The sequence below is a fragment of the Galendromus occidentalis genome, unplaced genomic scaffold, assembly GCF_000255335.2.
Source record: "Galendromus occidentalis unplaced genomic scaffold, Mocc_1.1 scf7180000076932, whole genome shotgun sequence".
NCBI lineage: Eukaryota > Metazoa > Arthropoda > Arachnida > Mesostigmata > Phytoseiidae > Galendromus > Galendromus occidentalis.
This window is the reverse complement of record NW_003804921.1, coordinates 89751-111837: the sequence shown is the minus strand read 5'-3', so window position 1 is coordinate 111837 and position 22087 is coordinate 89751. Positions and strand designations below refer to the sequence as shown.

At 52.6% G+C, this 22087-nt stretch overlaps 1 protein-coding gene across 1 annotated transcript in view; it reads left to right on the top strand.

The window, feature by feature from the left end:
• LOC100906342 (phosrestin-2-like) overlaps positions 1 to 22087 on the top strand; it is a 29360-nt gene that overhangs the window by 1229 nt on the left and 6044 nt on the right. Inside the window, exons 2-4 of the mRNA XM_018638341.1 lie at positions 18046 to 18127; positions 19138 to 19293; positions 19401 to 19602. Coding sequence (XP_018493857.1) covers positions 18046 to 18127; positions 19138 to 19293; positions 19401 to 19602 — 440 coding nt within the window. The remainder of the gene's footprint in view (positions 1 to 18045; positions 18128 to 19137; positions 19294 to 19400; positions 19603 to 22087) is intronic.

The window sequence follows — 22087 nt, the reverse complement described above, 5'->3', positions numbered from 1 at the left end:
TAACGAGGCGAATACTCAAAGTGGACCTGAGTCCATGACAAGAGGTGCTGGCACAGAATCGCACTCGAAACGTTCGAAAAGAAGAGCGATCCGCGTTGATATGAATCTCTCGACAGATATTATTCTCTCGTTTTTCCTGATATGATCTTCACGAGATTACAGGATCGATTTCGGATGCGGAATCTTTCACAAAACTAAGAGGATGAGCTCTGTTCGAAATTCAGTCTGCCGGAAAAAATTGATCGAAGATACTCACCGGAAAACTCCAGTCGGCTCTCAGCGTAGAGTGTGCTTCAATTTGCGGTAATCCTGTTTCGTGGTCGCTGAATTCCTGTGTTTCCTCCCGGAGACGGAAATCGCTGTCGTTATGTCAGTGGAACGTCGACGACCAGAAACCTGCTCTCAAGACTCGAATCGAGCCCGAAACCTATGAGCGTTGTGTGTTCCACCAGAAGCAATCATCGACTGCAGTTCCTAGTCAGTGTGTGGAGTGAGAGCCAACAGTGGGGTCTAGGGTTCTCTCCACCAGAAGCAGCATTCATCCTCACCCAGGGGGTACCAGAAACTGTCAGCTGGACTTCAACCGAACACACGGGGCTTATTTTTTTCTCCTTCCTCTGCTGCTGTCGTGGGGGAGAATCCGTTTAAATGGGCGACCGATGCCACTATGAGGCTTCGCATAAAGCTTCATAGTGTGGACGCCACGGGTGTACATATTCGATGCGTCGACCGACTACCTAAGTACCTTCGACTTGAAGCTCTAGCACTCGTCTAGAGATGATGATCTCTGGCGTTCGAATTCCACAGCTCTGACCGCATCCAGTCAGTCGTGTCGTCATTGTGCATATTTTGAGGATGCGGCGACGTATGACTTGACATTTTCCTGAGTTCTACGCAGTCATGTCGCGTCACTTGTCATATCGATCAATGGCCTGATCCTTCGGCCTGATCTTCGAAACTGCGGCTCGCAGCGGCACGATGTGTCGTCCCCGAGAACGTTGTGACGTGCCCGACTCGAATCTGTCGGTTCCCGTCATTTCGTTCCGAACGTATATCGGATGTCTCGGAACGTTTCTTTTCGAATTCGGAACGAGATCTCCGTAGGCCGAACGTCTGTTCCGGCTTGAGAGCGACATATGGACCTCGCTCTGTGATGAGTACGCACCGACATACAGAGTAAGCACAAAGGCCGCTTGTGGATCAGACCGAAGCTTACACAATAGCAGCCTATTTCACTACGCGCTCGTGTAGTACGTTCAGAGCATCCCCGATCACAACTTGCATTGATCAGACCGAGCTCGTTCCCTCCCGAAGAACGGTATTCAAGCTATGAGTCGTCCGGGTATCGGAACGGATATGTCTATGCGAAGCTCAAGAACGATTATCGGGTTCGGGTGGACGAATATTCGAGTAGACGGAACCGCGAAATGAGCACGGTAGGACTCTTTCTCTTCACCCTCCGAAGGGTTGATCGAATAGATCCCCGACACTTCAGGGCTCGAGAACGCAAAACCAATCGGTGGAGCAGATTTCGCCGGAAATCTGCTCGACGATCGAATTTCGAGGAGTAAGGCTTGTCGTTACTCTTCTTGCTGCTGCTGCACTGGCACGAGAGCCGACCGATACCTAGCAGCAGCAACATCAACACACCCCTATCGAGGAGCCTTGATTTATTGCTGGTGCAGAAACAATCAACGGGACCCATCGGATAGCAAACACAATTGAATGAAACCACACGACACTTATCGCGATCTTCGAAAGCCTCATGCGCTCCGCGGAACAGAATTCATAAACTTACTGTTTTCGGTCTTCGAGTCGTAGGCGCCGACTCCGGAACGTCAGATTCGAGGGCTAGCGTCTCGATAGGGGATTTTTCCCGATTTCGATGGCTTCCATCGAAACAATCCATCTCGATTCGCTTTCGGAGACCGATCATCATCAGAGACCCTCCCGCCGCTTGTCGTCTCTGATTCCCCGCGAATTTGAGTGGCGGACGCTTCGTATCGATGATGCGAATATTTGTTTTAATTTGTTTTGGGCCGAGAGCGAGCGAGCGGCCGAGAGTGGGATGATTGCACCGTTTGCCCCTAGGAGCGAAACGGCGTCAAAATTTCGAGCAAATTACAATCTTCGGGGTTGTTAGCACGTGATTATCGGTCGATGGGGTTTGTCGATTCCTTTTTTTCTCTCTCCGACCAGCCAATCGCACGGATCGGCGAATCGGTCGGTCGGTCGTTGGTCAGTTGGTGGATCGGGGAACTGGCTGGCTGGCTAGGCGCTAGGCAGTCAGTGTGTCAGAAGGGCAAAAAGGCAGATGGGCAGGCAAGAAGCCGACTGGCTGACCGACCGACCGACCGAACGACCAAGCAGTCAGTCAGTCAGGGTAGGAGAGGCGGACAGGCAAGAGCACCAACGGCAACAACGGTACCGTGACTTAACCTGAGGCTGCGTTAAATTGGCGCATTGGATCAGTCGCAGCGGCAGCTACTTGGGAGCAGTTTTTTTCGCTGTTTTTTTTTGGTCGGTGGTGCTTCCTTGTATTGAATATTGAACGACACCTGGAGACGACGGCGGCGGCGGCGGCAGCCGCGGTGGCGCGGAGGCGACACTGGGGCCGTCTTCGTCCTTTTAGCTTCATCTTCGACTGCGTGGCTTCTTTCGCTCGCCTTCCTAGGTTCCTCTCCTCCGAGCAACGAACGAGCCAACAACGATCGTCTGGCTCGAAATCGGATGGGGGACTTCTTAGAAGAACAACCAACAACCAGTCAGCCGAACGGGCGACTGAGCGAGAACGAGCATCAGCGGGCGAAACTCTTCGGTGTGCGTTCCTTCGTCCAAACGACCGTTCGTTCGTCGGTCCGTTCGTCGTCCGCCGCCCGCCGACCGACCGACCGACCGACCAGCCTGGCCGCTTACTTGAAGCTTCATTCAAGAAATTGGTAGCTAGGCAGCGGAGTTCTCTTCGCGTTTCCTGTACCCACCTATCTTCGTCTCGTCCGACGAGCAATCGTCGCGCTTGCTCCCGCTATTGCGCAGCCGGACTAGCCCCAACATGCATGAAGGCCAGCCGAACGGAGTCCCATTGGCGGGGGGCAGCAACTCGGGCGGTCATGCTCGCGCTCTGACGAACCATGAGTGTTCAAGGTCGATGTCAATAAGGAAAATCTTATATGAGGAATAAGATTTTCCTCCGTCGCGTCGTCCTAGTAATTAGCAGCTTGCGATTCACGGTGATATCGTGCGTAATTTCAGTGTCATGGGTCGCGTGCGAGACTCGACGGCAGAAAGTGGGAAGTTTTCACTGAAAACTACCGTTCTCCCGGTCGTTTCGCATCGGAAAATGTTCTTGAGGGACGCTGAACTCCTTCGGCATCGGCTGATGTAAGTTGGGGGAATTCCCTGAGTTCTTGATCAGCAGACCGAATCTGGCCGGTTGGACAAGTGGAATGCATCGATCTCCTGTCTCATTATTCTAACGATTGTTGAAGACGACGCCATCGTGCCGTTCTTCCAGTGTCTATAAGACCCCACAAGGAAGGATTCCGAACTGGCGGATCTTAATGATCCCGAGATTCCGGTGGAACATGTGGAAAGTTCATATCGCCAAGAAGCGCACTCTCTCTGCGCCCGTTTGTTCTCCACGCTTTCAAGAGTTCTCTCCAACGTTCTATCCCACAGTGCCGCGACCAATCGCTACCATGGAGTCAATTTGGGAACATTTACCGCGGCGGCGACCTGTGATTTCAATCAGTAGCGCCGGACGTCCAGCACTGCAAAACTCTTCTTGCTCGTCCGAGCTCCTACTAAGTCGGTGATCCCTCGAGGTGCTTTGCGCAACCTTTGCGTCTCAGACTATCCTTTCTTTGAAGCAAAGTATTTTCCTATAACGAAGACCGACGTTGTTGGTTCCTTTCGGGGAATAAGCGAGTGAGTTCCTCATCTCTCTCCCGAGTGGAATCATCGGTTTCTGCATGCGAACAAGGGATGAACGGAAAATTGGATGCGTGGCTGGAAAGTATGCCCGGAGGGTCGATGCTCTTAATCGAGAACAAAGAGCTTGTTGTGAAGCTGGCGTCTCGACCTGCCATCCCGGGTCCGACCTTTTTGGGCTCGATTTCCCTCGATATGCGTAGGAAGGTGTGTAGGACCATTCTCGATGTCGATGCTACATTGTCGAACGAACGGCACTCTCAGACCAGATCGATCAGAAAAGAGTTTTGCGCCGCGAACGTGTACTCGAGGGCGATGGCATGCGAACGCCCATCATACAGCTCAGGCGAGCGAGCGAACAAGCAGCCAGACTGACGGACGGTTCATCAATGAGCACAGGAAAACGGAGGTACGGGCGAAAATGTGGCGCATTCTGTGGGAATGAATGCGGAAGGAAAATATCCACCGCCTTGGATCCACCGGAACCATCTGAGACCGTTCCCGAGTCTATGCGGAAAGTGGCACGATCCCACAAAGGTTCGCTGAAGGCACGCGGCTCACGATATATAGTGCGATTCATCCTCTGATATCTATGAGGAATCGTGGACGTATACGATTCCTCATAGATATCCAGGAGAAGCCCAGAAAGCTGTTGAATACTCTGCGGTTCCCCGACCCGCTTCCTCCGTGATTCATGGGTCGATAATAAAAGACGGCGACGCTCTGCGACATTGACCTCTAGCTTCTTGGCTCGGATATGGACGTAGTGGAATCGTCAGCGTCGCGTCGTCAGTCTGCGAGAGAGGTGCGATTTTCGTGCTATTAAATCCGCCGCGCACTTATCCATTGGCCTTCGAAGTATAAAATCATTGCCGGTCTCCATTTACGCGCGCAGATCCGAAGTTGCTCTGCGAGGCATCAAAGCGTGCGGCCGCACGAAACGTGTCCAACGAGTAAGAACGCCACGAACGAATATGCATACATTACGACCGCGGGCGCCCGAAAATGTTTCGGGCTGAGCTCTCGAGAGACTTCCTGAGCTGTAGGCGTCGGCCATCCCGTCGGCTTCCGGAGTTCGGTGAAATACATTTCAGATGAAGAGCGCCTTAGCCACCTTAGGATGCAGTAGACTACATCGGAACCCGGTATGGAGATCTGGGTTCGATAAATGCTGATCGCGAGCCTGTCTCGTATGCCGCTCGCGGCTGCCGGTCCAAAGGCATCACGAACGTCAAAGGAAAAAATTCAGAAAAAGGATCTGCCCACCCCGGAAGGAGTCTCGGCGACGAACCCTATGGAGGCGGAAATTTATTCTCTCAAAAATGATTCCTCTCGGCTCCCACTCTTCGCGCCCTCCGTTCACGGCTCTCGGATCGAGCTCATCCTGCGACGGCGATACCTTTCTTCGCCGAGCGACTCCCGTCCTCACTCGTGTGCGTCGCGTCGCACCGAACCATCGCGTGAATGCCCCCCAGACTTTGTCTGCAGAGACCACGATCTTGTTTCGGACCGGGCCGTGGTAGGAAATATCCACTGCGGAGGACTGAAGCCAGAGGACGCATCCCTGCCTATGATCAGAGTTTTCTTTTTTCTTTTTTAAGGGACATGAAAACTTAACGCGCGCGCATCTCATCTGCTTGAAAGTCGAGGATGGCTGCGCCGTTAGTATTGGAGGTTGGAAAAAATCCCCGGCCAACGGACCATTATGTAGCATGTTAGCGAAGCCATAAAACGAGTCTGGGCCGTCATAGTGTGACCGAGATGTCGTCCGCCTGAGCAAAAACTCTACTTATGATTCATAGCATAAATTCTCATGGAGAATCGTTGCCAACCTCCCTGCGAAAGCAATGCTGCCATTGATGGGCGTAAGGCGTAGCCGCCGCGATGCGCCTTGCGTCGAATGCGTCTTCCCCTGATGCCCAGCTTGCTTTCGATTCTTCCCTCGTCAATACCGACGGAGTTGGGAATCTGCTTCTCCGTGTTGATTTGAACTGCGGTGCTCAGCCATATCTCGATCAAGATTGAGCAAATTCGAAAAACTGGGACTTCTCACGAGTTTCTCACGACCTCCAAGGCCATTGAGTTTTGGTGGTGAAGTATGCCGGAGCGGTCGGCAGGGAGAGAAGGTCTCGCTCGATTTTAGGAGATCCATACCAGTGGTCCGATCCGCATACACAGTTGGGTGGGACGTTCGGGGGATGGGGGAGTCAAGCGAAGGGATGAGTGCGCAGCGCGGACGAGATTACTGGCTTGTTGCAAACTCCATTGTGTCGTGGGAGTTGGTCCAGTCGCAGGTCGGTTGCGCGGAGAATGAGACGGCGACCGAACGAGCTCGGCAGACAAGTAAGCAAGCAAGTGTGTTGAATTCCTGAACGCCATCTGGTTGCTCGCTCGTTCAGCCCAAGATTCGATTCGAGCTACGACGAGGAGTACGATAGCTGCCACGTCGGTCGGTGGCGGCGTCGGTGGTGTTCGTGGGTTTGCTCAATCTTGAAGACGAGAGCCACGAACGGCCTAGCAGCGACGACCAGGGCTAACTGACTGGAAGGACGAGCCGAGCAACGAGCGAGTGAGACGACGCCGAGGAGCCTCACGACCGGCCCACGGCCAAGATTGTCTGCGAGAGTTCGGAACGGCTAAGATTGAACCGAGCCCGATTGTCTGCCGCCGTCGGCCGGCGATGTTGATGGCTAGCTGAGGCTGGAGAGACAACGTTTCGCCCCAACAAAAGCAACCGATCCGAAGGGAAGAGCGACCGCTCGACCAGATGTAAAAAGTCCTCCGGGTTCATCGGGGCTAGGAACTGAAGCCAGTGGTGGTGGTGCGCCTTCGTAGCTGCATAGACATCAAACTAAAGGCTTAGCATATTCTTTTCAATGGAGAGACTCCATGTTATCCTTTCTCAGAGCCTGACAGACACTTGTCGATAAGCGTGATTATGAATGTGTTCCGAGACAAATCTCGACTCGAGACCTGACTCTCTGTAGCGCCTCTTATTATCGAAGGTCCGATGGTACCTACTTACGCCAGGCTTTCATCTCAGTTGTCACATCGTTGACAGCCCTCGGGGACTACCAATGACAATTGGAAAGCCTCGGTCACAACTGGTGTATGTTGATTAAGCTTTTGCTCCGCGTGAGTCCGTCGGTCAGTCAGTCAGACAGTCGGTCGTTCATTCGTTCGTTCCTCGCCCGTCAGACACATTAAAGCCGGCGGCGGATTTAGCATATGAATGAGGGTGTCATCCGGTGAACAGGGTTCCAGCCATGAATCCGAGCTCCTATGAGGTCTTGATGATGACATGTGTCTCCTGATTGCGCGGAAGATCCACGCGAATTTTGATGAGTCGACTTGCTCCAATTCTTGCGGCGATCGTAGATGTTCTCGGAACCCCCTTTTCGTTTTAGGTGCAGAGTCGATCTCGTGCGAGCTACGAAAGCTCAAATTTCCCGATCGGGAGGTGTGCTGGTCGAATAACATCTTGTGATGGGAAAAGGCGGATTTTCTGATCTTCCGCTCCGGGGAGGAAAGTTATTTCGCTTCGTTCTCCAAGATTCGTTGGAAGAATCTCGATTTCCAGCAGAGAAGCCCAGCAATAGATTCAACTCTTCGAGGAAATCCCTGGAATTCCCAACAGAGATATTGCGAATCGGCCTTTTCAGATCTTCGGGGGCGGTCCAGCCCGGGGAGCTCTATCTCGGATTTGCGAACCTCCGATACGGCATTGCAGACGGCTATTTGGTCGATTGTTGCCGCCGGATCCCCGCTATGTCCTCCCGAATAGTTTGCTGAAATCCGAATCTTGCACGGGGATTCCGATCCGACACGCGGAGATGAGATCCGGAATCACGCCACCGCGAAGCTCCCGCTGATCCTTCGTGGACCCATACGGGCTCCATGCGGAACTCCCCACCTATCTAAGCCCATTGCTGAAGATGCAAGGGCGTTGCATCTCTCGTCCCCCTTCTGATGTTAGTCGACGTGATTAGCGGGTTGCGGAGGTCTCCCGACACTACCTGTAGCTTCTTTTACGAGTCTAGTGAGGGTTTCACGAGCGCCTCAACTGTCTCGGCTGATATTTACGGCGTGAAACACTTTCGGGTATGAGAACTGAATGGAGGAGGATACGGGCGCTCCCAGCACGGAACCCGAGATGCGATCCCTAGAGGAGGGGAGCGACGAAGCGTTTGCGTCCCATCTTATAGACTTCGGAGTCGGCCTGTGCTCATTCGGAGAACCATATTGTCGATGAGCTCGGCTAGGTCATTCGAATCGGCGAATGGATTCCCTGTGGGAGTCGCGTGGCGAGCTCCTTCCCGATCCACCCCCCAACTCGCCGTTCCCCGTTCTTCCGGGAAGTTTCAATATTTCCAAAAGAGAAATTTCTGAGTCAGTCCCGATCGTTCGGGATTCTAGATAGGCGTTCCCTCCTCTGGGGTCTCCTGGGAGAGCCCCGCAAATTCCAATCACCTTGCCACAGAATCCATGCATTGGAGGGAGACTCTGGAATCATTCCTTCCCAACTTCTCAGTGGTGCTCCTCTGTTCGAGTTCGAGGCTACCGATTGGATGATTGCAGTCCCGCACGGATTCCACCGTCTGAGATTCCTGTGTTCTCGAATTTCTTTGGGTGATGATAGCGGCGGATGGAGGTTCTTTCATTTCATCCGAAATCAGGTCTAGATGACATCGCCACCGATCAAAACCCTCAGACCCGGAAATGGAGAGGTTTCGGTAATTTCGAAATGTGGAAAGCCTTATTGCTTATTTCTCGACGTCGAGTACAATCAATGGAAGACTGATTCGGGCGAAATTCCCTCTTCCTTCCTTTCGCGACAGCTGTCACGGCGGAGGAGATGAATTCATGGACTGGTTCGGCTGCTGAAGTTGAGTGAGATATTGATCCATCCTCCTCTCGTTGTTCCGCGAGAGCTCTACGAAATTCCGGGTGGCAGGCAGAGTCACTCCAGTATCCCCATGATGAGCATCATTCATCACATTCCATGAGATGGAATGGGAAAAACGAGGACGATATGGAAACGAGGAATCGGACATTCGTGTATGAGATCATCGTGCTGTCATTCTTGCTCGGAGGTGCTCTTGCCGCCTGGACCGGATGCTGCTACTCCCGTGCGGAAACACTGATGATAATTCTAGTGAGGATGCCGACGGGGTCAACTCCCGAAGGCCGTGATGCATGCAAATTGAGATGTGTTCTCCAATTGGTCCGAAGAGAGCTCGGGAGAGGGGACATTTCTTCCCCCGACCGAAAAGGCCTTCCCCTTTCCACTCATTTACAACAGATGTGGGCAATGAATTCCGGACGATGCTCGTAACTACCAGACGGATCATGTTTACGGCGAGCATCCCCTCTGTCCACATTTGACCATGCGAGTCAAATGCCTACGAGGGAACGAGGACTGAATTGATCTTGTCTTAGCGGAGATAGATCATTCAACCCCCCGAAGGTTGGGCGGTGCATCGAATGTAATCGGCGGGAAAGAGCCCTTCGCCCTGAAATTCCTCGTTTCCCTATTATAGCAGCTCCCGTGAGAGCTCGTTCACTCCATGGGCCGTCTACTGCCTTTAGATCCATGCATGAGGAATATTCGCTTAGGAATATTCCATGACTTTCCCTCCAGTATTATCATAGCCGGAGGTATTTTCCCCAGAGAATATGAATCGGCTCTCGGCCGTCTCCGAATGTTTTCGAAGAGACTTTCAGTGGAGCGAAAGTCGACTTTAGCCCAAAGCTCTCTGCTGCGGCTCTAGAAACCAGTTCTTGGGCCAATAAAGCGGCCCCTTTATACCCAGCGGACCGTCGAGTGTATTTAAACTTGTGGAGAAGCGCCAACGCTCGACGAAACTCATCCTTCACGAGCGAATAAGGAACCAGGATGGGGAACGGAATTCTAAATCAATTCCATGACCGTGGGGCCTATGAGGAGTAATTGCATAACTCCAACTCGCTCTGTAGGGACAGGCTGGCGACTACCGGCAGCGGCGACGCCGTCGTTTCTGTTCGCCCCCGGAATCGGAAGCGATCGGAGCACGAGATCCCAGTCGGAATGGAGGACTGGACTCCAGTCGGAAGCTCTTCCAATTATTCGGCGGGGATAATTGGGGAAGTGTATGTCTGGGAAAATGTATGTCTCATTCGGCCAAGAATAGAAGCAGTCCGAAAAGAGCATGGAAGAAATCCGACTTCTGTTGGCATCTCGGCTTACTACAGCGCTCTCCCCGTGCGTGACATGCATCGAGAAACTTTGACCGTTCTGCAGAGTGGGAAGCTCCAGCACCTGTCGAGCGGTCAATGACGTGCTTGAAAGTGAACGCGGCAGCACAGCACGAGAAGGTACCCGTCAGGCTCGTGATTGAACCTACGAAAATCAAGCGCCCTATGCCCCACGACGAAGGAGCGTCCTTGTGAAAACTTGCACTCTTCCGACGGAATCGCTGAGGACTCGGCCGTCCACTTGATCGTTGCCACCGCGCCCTACCACGATAATGAGTTCTGGAGTTCAAGAACACTCTGCGCACGGAAATCTGAAATTGATCATCGGAACGATTTGAGAAAACCTTCGGAAGCTGGAGAGCGGCGAATCGATCGGCTGGTCGAGTGCTGCGCTAGTCCCTGATGTCCAGAGTTCCTGAGTTCCGGACATTTTGATCATCCGACTTTCGAATAAGGATTTCGATACCTGATTGAAGTATACTCATTCTAGCGTTTCCCGCGTCTTCCGGCGACGGGAGAACCCATCAGAGGCGGAACCCAAGTCGATGTGGTCTTCGGTCCTCGCTCTCGCGGACTGGATAGATACGGAATGTCTAGAATTCAGGAACTCTACTGATATCTCAGTTTGGTTTAGTTTCGAGGAGAGATTCAACTCGAAAGTCCGCTCGAAATGGGTTTCTCTCGATAGCCAATCGATCTGCGCTGCGGGCGACTCGAGCTCCAGGGGAATACGAGACTACATTCGCGCCGAAACTCTCCTCGCACGCCAAACTTCGTCCTGGAGCTCCTGGTGTCCCACTTCGACATCGAGGCAGACTTGCCTGCTTGGTACATCCATCCGTCTCGCACATGGAAATTCGGAGGAAACAACTCCGATCCCAATGTCTCGGCGCGATTAAGTTCGCTGATCTTCCGAATCTTGCTTTGATCTCCTTGTTCGGCAGGTTTGTCATGGGAACATTCCCCCGATTGATCTCGAATCGGGACACCACACACTGCGAGGAGAGAACTAATGAACCTGTTCGGCCTCGCGGAGCGGTCCCGGTTCTAGAGGCTCGAATGTAACCTTGATGAGCGTTGTAAAACTAAAAAACCTAACAGGTGGCACCGCTTGGTTAAAAATAGGTTCTTCAAGAACCACTTATCCGAGTCTAGCTCAAGCTGGACCGGGATCGAGACACTGCTGGCTCCGAGAGTCGGACGCAATTTTTTCCTCTGCGAAGCGATCTACCCTAAAAGCAAGAACAAATTAGTCTGCTTTCATATTATATTGCTCCCTCCTCGCATCCTACACAAAAGGGAGAGAACCCGGGCGACGGTATTCCGTGAAGTATAAATGTGCTCTGAGTGATGCACACGGGAGAAGATCAATAATTCCGGATATCCGGTAGTCTATTTGAAGCCATATCGGGGTGGCGAGGGTGGCGGGCGTATTTAGGCCCGCTCACGCGCTCACTTCCTGATTTGTTTTCCCCTGAAACGGTTCACACGACTCTCTGGTCGGCGGAATGGAGCGAGGACGTCTCCGAGTATCTTGGAAGAACGATGTCATCTACATAAAAGATCATGTCAAGCTGTCGCGCTTCCTCCTCAGAACCAAAACTTGGGAGAATACACCGGGGCGCTACGACTCGCCGCAATATGTCGAAAATACGTTCCTCAACCCTTCCCTGGATTCTGACGAAAACACTATCTTGAATTTTCGTTCCTCCGTCGTGCAACGAAGCGACTGAATATTCCGTGCCCTCACGTCTACCTTCCACCAGAGCGGTGTGTCGGCGTCGACGAGCTCCTCCGATATTTTGCGTACTCGTATCCAGACGCAGGCGCCTTCCGGGACTCCAATCTTTGCGACTGTGAGTTTCTGTCTCCTGAAGAGCGTATCGAATCTGATGTAAGGTCTCTTTTGTAAAAAGTCGTATTAACAAAGCGGGGCCGAAATGGCTCCGGTCGCGTCCGAGCTTATCCGATCGAAGGAGTGTCCATTCGCTCGGACCGTGGTAAGTTCAACGATAAGAATCGGCTTTTCGACTAGGATTCCACCAGGATGAGCCCGCGACTCCGAAATATCCGCGGAGTTTCGAATTTGCGGCAAAACCCGAGGCGAAGGAGGCAATGGAAGAGGCTTGGGAGCCCTGTGAAAGTCCCGCTCGGATGGGAACTCTTCCGAGCTCGGTATTCTCTTTGTTAGTGTCTAAACTAAGTTTACGGGCGTTGGCGGCGCCGCCGCGGACGACGAGTTCCTCGAAAAGCATAAATCCCCCATGGCTTCCTGAGTGGAGAGAAAGCCGCGGGGATTTTTGAAAGCTGTCACTTCCCACGGGAAGCAGCGTCTGCCGGCTCCCGTAAGTTGTCGGGCCTTCATCTGGCGTGGAGTTGGTATTTCCAGTTTCTATAGACGAATCGGAGCCAACTCCGAGAGGCTCTCCAGGGTCGAGTCCGATATAATATGATGTTGGAAACATTCCGGAAATGTCAAAATTTTCGGCGTGCTATCTGAATTCTCGTGAGACTGCCCACGCAGTCGGGATCGCGAACACCGTAGAGTCGAGACAGAATCCGCTCCGCTCCATCGGTGAACAGATGACGCTGACATTTATCCAACCGCTGACTGAATCTTCTCCGCCGCTGTTCGCTTCTCGAAATTCGGGCGCCTGAACCCTTGCTCAACGGTTCAGCCTTGATTTCCAGAAACGGACGGGGTGGCTGCCACTTCTGAAAAAACATCCGAACTACGGACACGGGGAGTTACCGCTGACGAGCTTTTCACCTGATCTATGCTCAGAGATTGTGGTTCGGGATGCCCGCCCGGGCCTTGTGAGCTCAGAAAGATCACTCCGAGAATTGACGCTCCTCGAGAAACTACGTGGAGCGGACCTCGGTTAGTTGCGAACAGGAGAGCTCGATGACGTCTTAGGATGAGATGGGCGAAATCGACCGCCTCCGTCGAAAACTTCTGTCACGAATCTCAATGTCACAATCTCTATGCATGACGCGTGTTCTCCCCAACCGGGCCTATCTCTAAACAAAAAAAACGGTCCGGGTCGGACGTTAGGTCACTAACTAGCTCTTATTCCGCTTCTATGAGGCTTCTCCGTGGGGAACTTCGCGCCCGGTCGAGATTACGGGAGGCCGGCCGTCGCAGCGAGACTAATTCGTTCTTTGCTCCGGAAGTCCGAGCTCCCGAACAATAATTTGTCAAAGGTCCGCGACGGGGGAAGGCCTTTGCCGGGGTCTTTTTCGTGGCTCTGAGAGTCCCGATATCGAAATCGTCAGACCGATCCTCGGACGAGCATGTGTTTGCCTGATTTCCATTCGTTGTTGACGTATAGGAACGAGAGGAAAGAGATTCAAACAGAAGCGCCAGACGTGGGGAGTCGAGTTTCTTTGAGCTGAATGTGAGGATTGCTGGCTAACGAACGAACGCGGATGTCCGCTGGATCCCATTGTGCACTTGACGGGACGAGTTGGAATTCTCGGGAATCGCTTACTCCGGAGAGGAAGCTAGCTACTCATGGAGAGCCCGCACAGTCGGCGGCAGCTCGCGGGACTAAAGTGCATTCGGGCGTATACCTCGTAAATTTCCTCCAAGAAACTTCTGAGTTGCCGAGTGAACTAGAGTGTGGATCGGTTCTCGGGGAATGAGAGGGAAATTTCCCCGAGAAATCATCGATAATTCCTCTGAAATCGGCTGATCCTCGCGAGGTTTCGCAGCAATAGAATTGTAGTCCCCCGCCGTCAGAGTCCTAATGGAGTTTTGATCTCCGTCGTCCTTCAATGGTAAATCGCAAACATGACGATAGGTGATCAACTGGAAATTTCCCGTCGGCATTTGATGACCTTGATCCATGGGGATTATTTGGGACTGAAGCGAAAACAAGACAAGTTGATGAGTGTATTTCCCGCGGATATTCCCCCTCGACGAACGCCCTCGCAGCCGGACCTAGAGGTGAATGTCACGGCCCGGAAGCAGAGGGAACGATGACGCAGGCTCGCTCGAAACTCTCCTCGACGGCCAGACGCAGACAAGTGTGAGAAGGTATGGGAAAACTAACACCCGACCGCTTGTTGTGGTTCCACCATGAGCAATAACGGAAAATAGAGTTTCGTTGCCAACCGTCATAATGAACATTCCCTATTTAATGGAGGCTGCGGTCTCCCTGCCGGGCTCGCTGCTCCCATCGTCGATGGACGACTTGCAGATTACGGGAAGCTCACTCTCACGGCGATAATATCTGATATGCAAATCGACTGACCGCAACATGCCTCGGTCGTGCCTGCATAAACATTTGATGGAAATCCTCGCGTCCAGCCAGCGGATGGCTGTGCATAAATGCCTACGCTCTCCTGGCGTCGATCCACCTCAACGTCACCTAGAGCTGGGAGGAAAAACTCTTCAACACGAAGACAATCGGATAAAAGTCCCGTGTGGCGGTTGAACTCCCTCGAAAATCCCTCGGGGCGACGGCACAAGGGAATTTGTTCCTGAAAGGGAGTCGTGGAGTGCACTCAAGGCTCGGGGATTAGACCGGAAATCCAGGATGGAGGAGGAATCTATTATTATTAATTCACGACTTGTGACACGACGGAGACGGAACGACTCACACTACTCCTTCGTATCGACGTACACAATCTTCCGTGCCGACAGGAATTAGGAGCGGATCGGAATGTCTTATGGCGCTGCGCATCTCCATTAAGAACGGAATCTCTGAACTCCCGGAAGGGCTCCGCTGCGATGCGCAGTGCGTGGGGCCGAGCGGGGTTCTGAAAGCATATACGGGAGCGGATGACTTATGGTCCGTCCCCGAACGGAAAGAACTCCCTCTCTCGACTACGGGATATTTTCTAATGCGATGGAGAGGAGAGAGGAGGGTCGCGATAAGGGTGGATTCCCTTATGAAGTCGTCCATAGGGGCTCGAGGCCTGAACCTCGAGGAGCTGTTGCAGGTATTCCCGTCGGTGAGCTGCTATCTGCGACGAGCTGCAGAAACCAGCCAGTGATACGAGGAAATTGAGCAGCAAGGGGAGTCTCACTCAGACGAAGGCATCATTTTCAATGAGGATTCTCAAACGCGGGTGACGTCCTCCAGGACAAACATTGTGCCGTGAAGCGACTGTGTTGGGCCGGGGAGGGCTCCCTTGTGTCTGCCCAGAGCCCCATGGGTCCAGTCTCGTTACCAGCGTCGGCGTCGTTTGTACAAAGAGAGGCAGCCAGTGCCGAAAGAGAACAGGTAGGCTCAACTACGAGTGGTTAGAGAGGACTTGGGGCCGTGCAACGCGGAAAGCGCCAGCTGATGCACATCATCTCGGCGGCGGCGGCCTCTGTCCTCGCTCGACTGAGAAGAAGAAAAACAATGCTCCGTCTGATTGTGAGTTTCTTGAAAAGTCCTCTTCTCGTGTTCGGGGATGTACTACACAGAAGGCGACACCGTATGCAGCTGGTGCCTCTGCGCCAAGGTTTCCTTTCTTTTTTTCTTGTTACGCGTCAAGAGTACGACATTGTTGCATACACCGCGCTCGGCGGCTGCAGTCGAATCGATGATCGTCTCAGCGAACAGAAAACGGGAAAAACGAACAAATGCGACCGGGCTCCATCTGCGCCGACGTGCGAAACCGTCTCCCCTTGAGGGAGGACTCCCTCCAGCATCGCCGTGCATCGCGGCAAGGAGAGCAGAATCGCAATTTTCTGTCACTGCTCGAAACTCCGCGCGGAGGGGGAGGGAGGGGTTGTTCCCGGGGAACTGTTTTCCCGGGAACATGCTGCCTCTCGGAGACGGGACTCTCAGTTCTCTCCTCTCTGTCCAGCTTCGCGCCGCGTATGATTCAGCCATGCACGGGAGCAAGGCTCCGGTTTCGCCAATCTGCAGCGCTAAGCAGTATTTACAGCCGTCGACGAATTTCGGACCTGTGACTTCAGCGCGACTGTAGGAATCGGGTCAACCGCTGTATGTACACAGGAATCGATAATGGAGCAACGTAAGTTCGCCGAGCTCCAGCGTTGAGGCTGCGGCGGGGGATTCTGCCTGCATCGCTGTATCGGGACAAGTTTCAGATTCGCTGTGATCTCCTGGTACTATGTATCTACCTGAGCACTTGATCACTGCTTTTCCCTAGTCTATTTTCCTCGTCTCTCGTGAGAGCGGTCGATACGACAAGAGTTTAGAAGGGCCCCGTTGAAAACCTGACCTCTACGACGCAGAAAATCTACCCGGAATGGCTGATCGTCTCGTCCACTGCGGGTTCCTAGCCGCAAAAGACGCCACGCCGCCCTAACAAACGCAAGCAGAGCGAATGATTGAGACTTCCCTCACGGCAGCGATGGCGTTCAGGAATCGATAACATTCGAGGCGAATTTCGAAGGTTGCTTCTCGCTCGGACATAGATGGTGCGTCTCAGGAAGCTTTCAGCGTCGGAAGGACAGAGAACTAGAAAGCGCTGCCTCTCGCGGCGAGCCAAATACGCTGATGCAAATACATCACGTCCGTGATGGTTGCTCGTTGCGCGAAATAGGTTTAGCCCGAGGCGAAATGTAATCGCCATGGACGGGGATGGCTGAATGAGTTCGGCACTTTGCGAGCTTGCTCGCAGACCTTGGCCGAGATGTATGTATGTGCGAAGGATGATAGGCGACGATGAGCTCAGGAGGGATTCCGGAGCGATACGGTAATCGGTAGGATGGAGTGACTTATTTGCGAGCAAGCCCTGGGTGCCCCGATTCGTATGAGTCGAATGCGCTCTCGTACGTCAAACATATTGCGCGAAGTCGGGAAATGAGTCGCGGGATTAGCTTCGAGGAAGCTTAGTCGAGCAAGTTCTCCAGAGATACCCAGAACCCGGGGTCAATGATGCCCGGCCTTCCTTCTACTGCTCATGTCTCTGTCCAGAGTAATTCGAGCGAGCTACATGGAGGGCATCCGTGAGAAATGTCGGCGTTTTTGCCACTGCGGACTCGTACTTTCGATAAAATAAAAGTCATTGCGCACCATAGAAGAATTCTCTCCCCATTGCACCACTCTGACGATTCTCTTTGATTTCACTTTTTCTCGCCCAGCAATCCAATCCGAAGAGTTTTCTCGTCGTCGCAGCAATCAGCAAGCATGATCGTCTCCGAGCATCATCTACTGTCGAGAGTTGTTTTTGCGACGATCGAGGCATCATTGGCCTTGTTTGTGACCTTGAATTCGCCCGGTCTCCTAATGGCGGGGAAGATTTCTCGACGAAGCCTAGCGAAGAACGAAGGGCAACAACTTCTGAGTGAGCTCATCCGCTCTCTGAGAACCGCTTCCCCGGCCATGGTTCATATGTATGTTGTTCGAGAGAAGGAGCCATCGGATGAAGTCTCTCCCATGGGTCAGAAATAGAAGTGAATGGGATCGTTCTCATGCGCGCTTCGCTGAACTCCAGGGATTTGAAGCACTCGATTGACCTGGGAGAAACTGCTGCTTGCCGGTTCACCTTATCCATACGTGAGCCGAGTTTCGATCTTGTCTCGAGTGGCATCGTAATCGATGGCGTACGGAGTCCAGCTCAGGCGAAATGGTAATAATCGATGTTGTCTGAGGTTAATAATTGATCTTGAGCATTCCCAACCGGGACCTGTGCATAGAAGAGCGTTACGTCGGAATACGTCATCTGATTTCGATAATTGCCGTCCGTCTTCTGCGTAAAAGATCTCCTGGATCGCCCCATTGTCCGATACCCATCATTCTCGGGCGGAGCTTCCGATGGCCGCGACCTTAGCATTCTAAAATTTATTCTGTCCTCTGGAAAGAGGAGAGCCCGTGTTTTATTCATCAGCAGCGGAGGTTCCAACGGATTACACAATTACTCTCGAAACTTTGGCGGTCCGCTCCAGTTCAATCGTTGAACTTTTCTTCGCAGGGTCTTCAAGAAGCAGAGTCCAAACTCACGCTTGACATTGTACCTGAGTTCGCGGGAATTCGTTCATCTGAGCAACGAAAAGGTTTGTGGTAGAAATTCGGCGTGTGGTGGGACCACAACGCTTGGTTTGCTGTGTGCCAGTTGTGAGCTGTGTAGTTGTGTGAGTTAACCAATAAAACACGTCATGTCCACTTCCATTGAACTACATCCTGACAGGAGGAGCAACGGGGGTTCTTGTTCTGGTTTTGTCGTACTTTTTCGAAGGAGAAGTGCTTCGTGTCGAGCTCGTCAAGCCCCCGTTTTCATCGGGCGTAACAGCGGCGAAGCGGGAGGGGTTTCTGTAGTCGACGGTAACAAACCCTTTACAAGGCTGGGCTCAATTTCATTTGTCGACTTTCTGCTGCTATGGCGCCGTCTGGCCGCCGCGCCCTCGTTTGACCAAACAGACCCTTCCCGATGCCTTCCAATAGGTCTTGATCCGTGCGTGCTGCCCGAGGTTTGCGGGCAGTGCAGAGAAGCTTTTCTCTGGGAAGTGGACCCTAGCGGCGGGAGCCCGGAACGAGGCCGAAAAAATCGGTTTGTTTGAGAAGGAGAACTCAGAGGTCTTGCGGATAGAGCCTCAGCGCTCCGGCCCTGCATGAACAATGACTAGAACATTCGGGTGCCAGCGCATAATAATAATAAGCATAGCTCACTCAAGACTAGACATCGGAATATCTGGAGCTCATTTACAAGATGTTGACCTCCATGGGAGGATCATCGGAAGAATTGGAGGGACTCCCAGGCGCGAAATCCTCGGGCCAAACAGATCGCCGGGGTTTGGCGAGGGAGCCGTCTCTCCGACCTCTCGCGCTCCGGAACCCGCGTCGCGAACCGTCTTTTCAAATGGAAATAGGAGGAATATCCCCCGACGAAGGAACTCATTCGTACCCTAATATCACTATTCGCCTATTGTCGGATTTTTTGATGCCTGGCGAACGAGCCGGAATGCAAGGAGGGCTACGAGGCCGCAAATTACGATGTTGGAGCAGCGAATATCTCAATGCTGTGCTTACTCTATCGGAAATTTCCAAGGCGAGGCCGTCCTTTCAGGTTACGTCGATAGACGGTGTGGTCCTGGTGGAGTCGAACTATGTAGGGAATCGATGCGTCTTCGCCATGGTTGTACTGAATTTCCGCTATGGAAGGGAGGACGAGGAGGTTATGGGTCTGAAATTCTATACAGAGGCCATTCTCGACTACAAACAGGTTAGTGAGAAATGGACAAGCCCAATCATTATCGAGGACCCCATGAGATAAAACAGAGATGGGTCGCGAGAAATTTATGGCTCCTCACGGACATGCTTTTATTACAGGTATACCCGGAAACCTCGGAGCAAACGCAGTCAGAGGAGCTCACGCCATTACAAATAAATCTCATGAGGAAGTTGGGAGCGGAAGCCTTTCCCTTCACGTTGAGAGTGACGCCAAAAGCTCCCCCGAGCGTGCGCCTGCACCCGGCAAGACCCTATGTTGGCGCGCCTTTGGGCGTCTCATACGATCTGAGAGTGTTCATGGGTGAGTAAATTCCCGTCTTCACTATCTCCTTCATCATCGTCCCTGGACACTGGACAAGTGCCGTACCGAATCCAAGGCATCATGGTTATGTCGTTCGCTTAGCTTTTCGGTCGGAAAACTTATTCGATATCGGGGGAAATACCGAGTCAATGCTGCTTGACCAAATTCGCTCCGAGCTCATCGAGTTCCAGAATACTTTGAGTGTCCCCACGATCGGGAAAAAGCGGCGACATCGGCCGCTAATCCCATCAGCCCAGTAATCCAAATAACATTCCTCTCTTCGCCGTGCGCCGACGCGAAACAACGGTCTCGACTCCCCGTAGAAAACTCCTGTAATGATCTGGCCGCGTGCGTATCAATGTGATTTTTCTATACTTGCGTAGACAAACAGGAGCGCTATCGATCAGCACGGATCCGATTCAAAATGCGGTCCTCAAGCCAGGCTCGCAAAGAAATCCTCGCGAACGTTTCCTCGATTTATCGCGCCTATCTTCCAATTTATTCTTTCCTAGTATTATGTACCATAGTGCGAAGAGGACCCTCGAGGAAATAGTGATCCCGGGTCTAAGCTTTTGTGCCTCTGGCGAAAGAAGATCGTCCAGTACACTTTTGACGACCCCGTCGGATGTTCGGATTTGGAACGGATGTCCAGACATTCGCATCGCTGGAGCCCCGGGGAGCCTGAGAGGCGAGAAGTGTCTAAGGATTTCCTGATAAACCCTCTCGGAGTCTCTCTCGGACAAGGTTTCTGAAGGTCTTGTTAAGGGAAGGTGTCGCAAATATGATACACCTCCCCAGGGAGCCCGGCCTAAGGCCGCGCCACAATTGCGGCCTAAATAATTTCACTACTGACTCTTCTAACTAACGAATATACTAAATTCGAGTGTCATAATGAATTTCACATAATGGAAATATTCAGCGATTGCTCTAAGCAGTCGAAATATCCTCGCTGCCGATGGATCGGACCTGATTCCGATAGCGCTCTCATTATTTCGGCGAATGCGAATGCTCAACCTGAGCACGCTGCCCTGACTCCACGTCGACTACCGATGCTCTGAGGAGAATATCAAGAGTTTCTGAAGACTTCTGCGATCACGGACAGTCGCGCTTTATCAGTAGGGGTATATCCATATTCTTCGGACTTCGGTTCCGAGTTTCCAGTGAGGTCGGCCTGATCAGGGCTTGACAGCTCCCACCCACCAGGGCAGTGTTGAGCGATGTTCGAGTATGCTCCTCGAACGAACGATTAGATCAGCACGGTTTCCGGTCAATGTGGACTCTCCTTCCGTCAAGATTGCGGAACAGCCTTCTGGAACGGACAGCCTTCCAAGAGCTCAGCTCTCGTAGCTCCGGCGCGGATCGAGTGAACTGGACGGCGAATCTCCGCAGCAAATTTCCGTTGTGGAAGATTCAGACCGGTAAGGCGGCAACGGAGAAACTTACTCCGGGTACCGGGAATCCAGCCGACCTGATTCCGAGGACCAGGGGGTCATTATGAATTACGTCGCGGAATTTCGAAAACGTTCCGCTGATGATGTTTTCGATGCGACCACCGACAGAACAGGACGAGCGGTTCCCTAGTTTTCCGCACGAGCTACTTCTCATGCCCAGCGATTCGTCGAGAACATTCTCTGTTGTGATGAGTGAGTCGAATTCCGTCGGGCGGGAGATGAGCACCGGGAATTTCCTCAAGGACTTCTCCTTTGGTGAAAAGCAGGGAACTCATCAATTCTATTCGGAATCCCTCGCGCACAGCCCCTCAAAGCTCCGCGCTTGCCTGTCTGTACGACGTTCCGCGCGACGATCGCTACCCGGAAGAAGTATTCGGCGGGTATATCGCAAGGATCTAACTCGTGGAACGATTGAATTATTTAATTGGTTCTCGCAGCCTTATCGGTTCGCCTCATTAGCTGCTCTTGCCTCGAAACTCGACCGTCTCATTATTTTTCTCCGAAAGCCAGAAAGTTCGAGTCGAACAAAGTTCCTTGAGCCGGAGCTTAGGGCTGACGCTGAACTCCTTCTGAGCTGGAAAACGACAACAGGCACACAGTCCGGCAAGTTCAGCCCGCCCGCCCACTACGCGGAAACCTGATAGCACATCCAGATGGATTGTTTTTCTCTTTTCGGCTCAGAGATATTTGTTCTATGACCGATTACGTTTGTCCTACGCACTGACCTCATACTCCCGGAATCCGATACGATTCGACGATTTGAGTCCTCGGGAAGTGGCATCCTTGAGCGCACGTCAGGTGCCGATGATGAAACCCACCTGTGACCCACGCAGCGTGTGTCGAAGTTCTCGGCAGAATTAGGAGACACGTGTACCGCGTGCCCGAATCACGTTGGTGCGACCTACGGTCATACTGCGCGCCTTCCTGTCACCTCGATTAGGAAGACTTAGCCATTTGCCACAGAACGAAAAAAACACGGGGCCGGATAATAGTGTAGCTCCTGCGTCCCTCATCATGTTGATGAAGTCTCGATG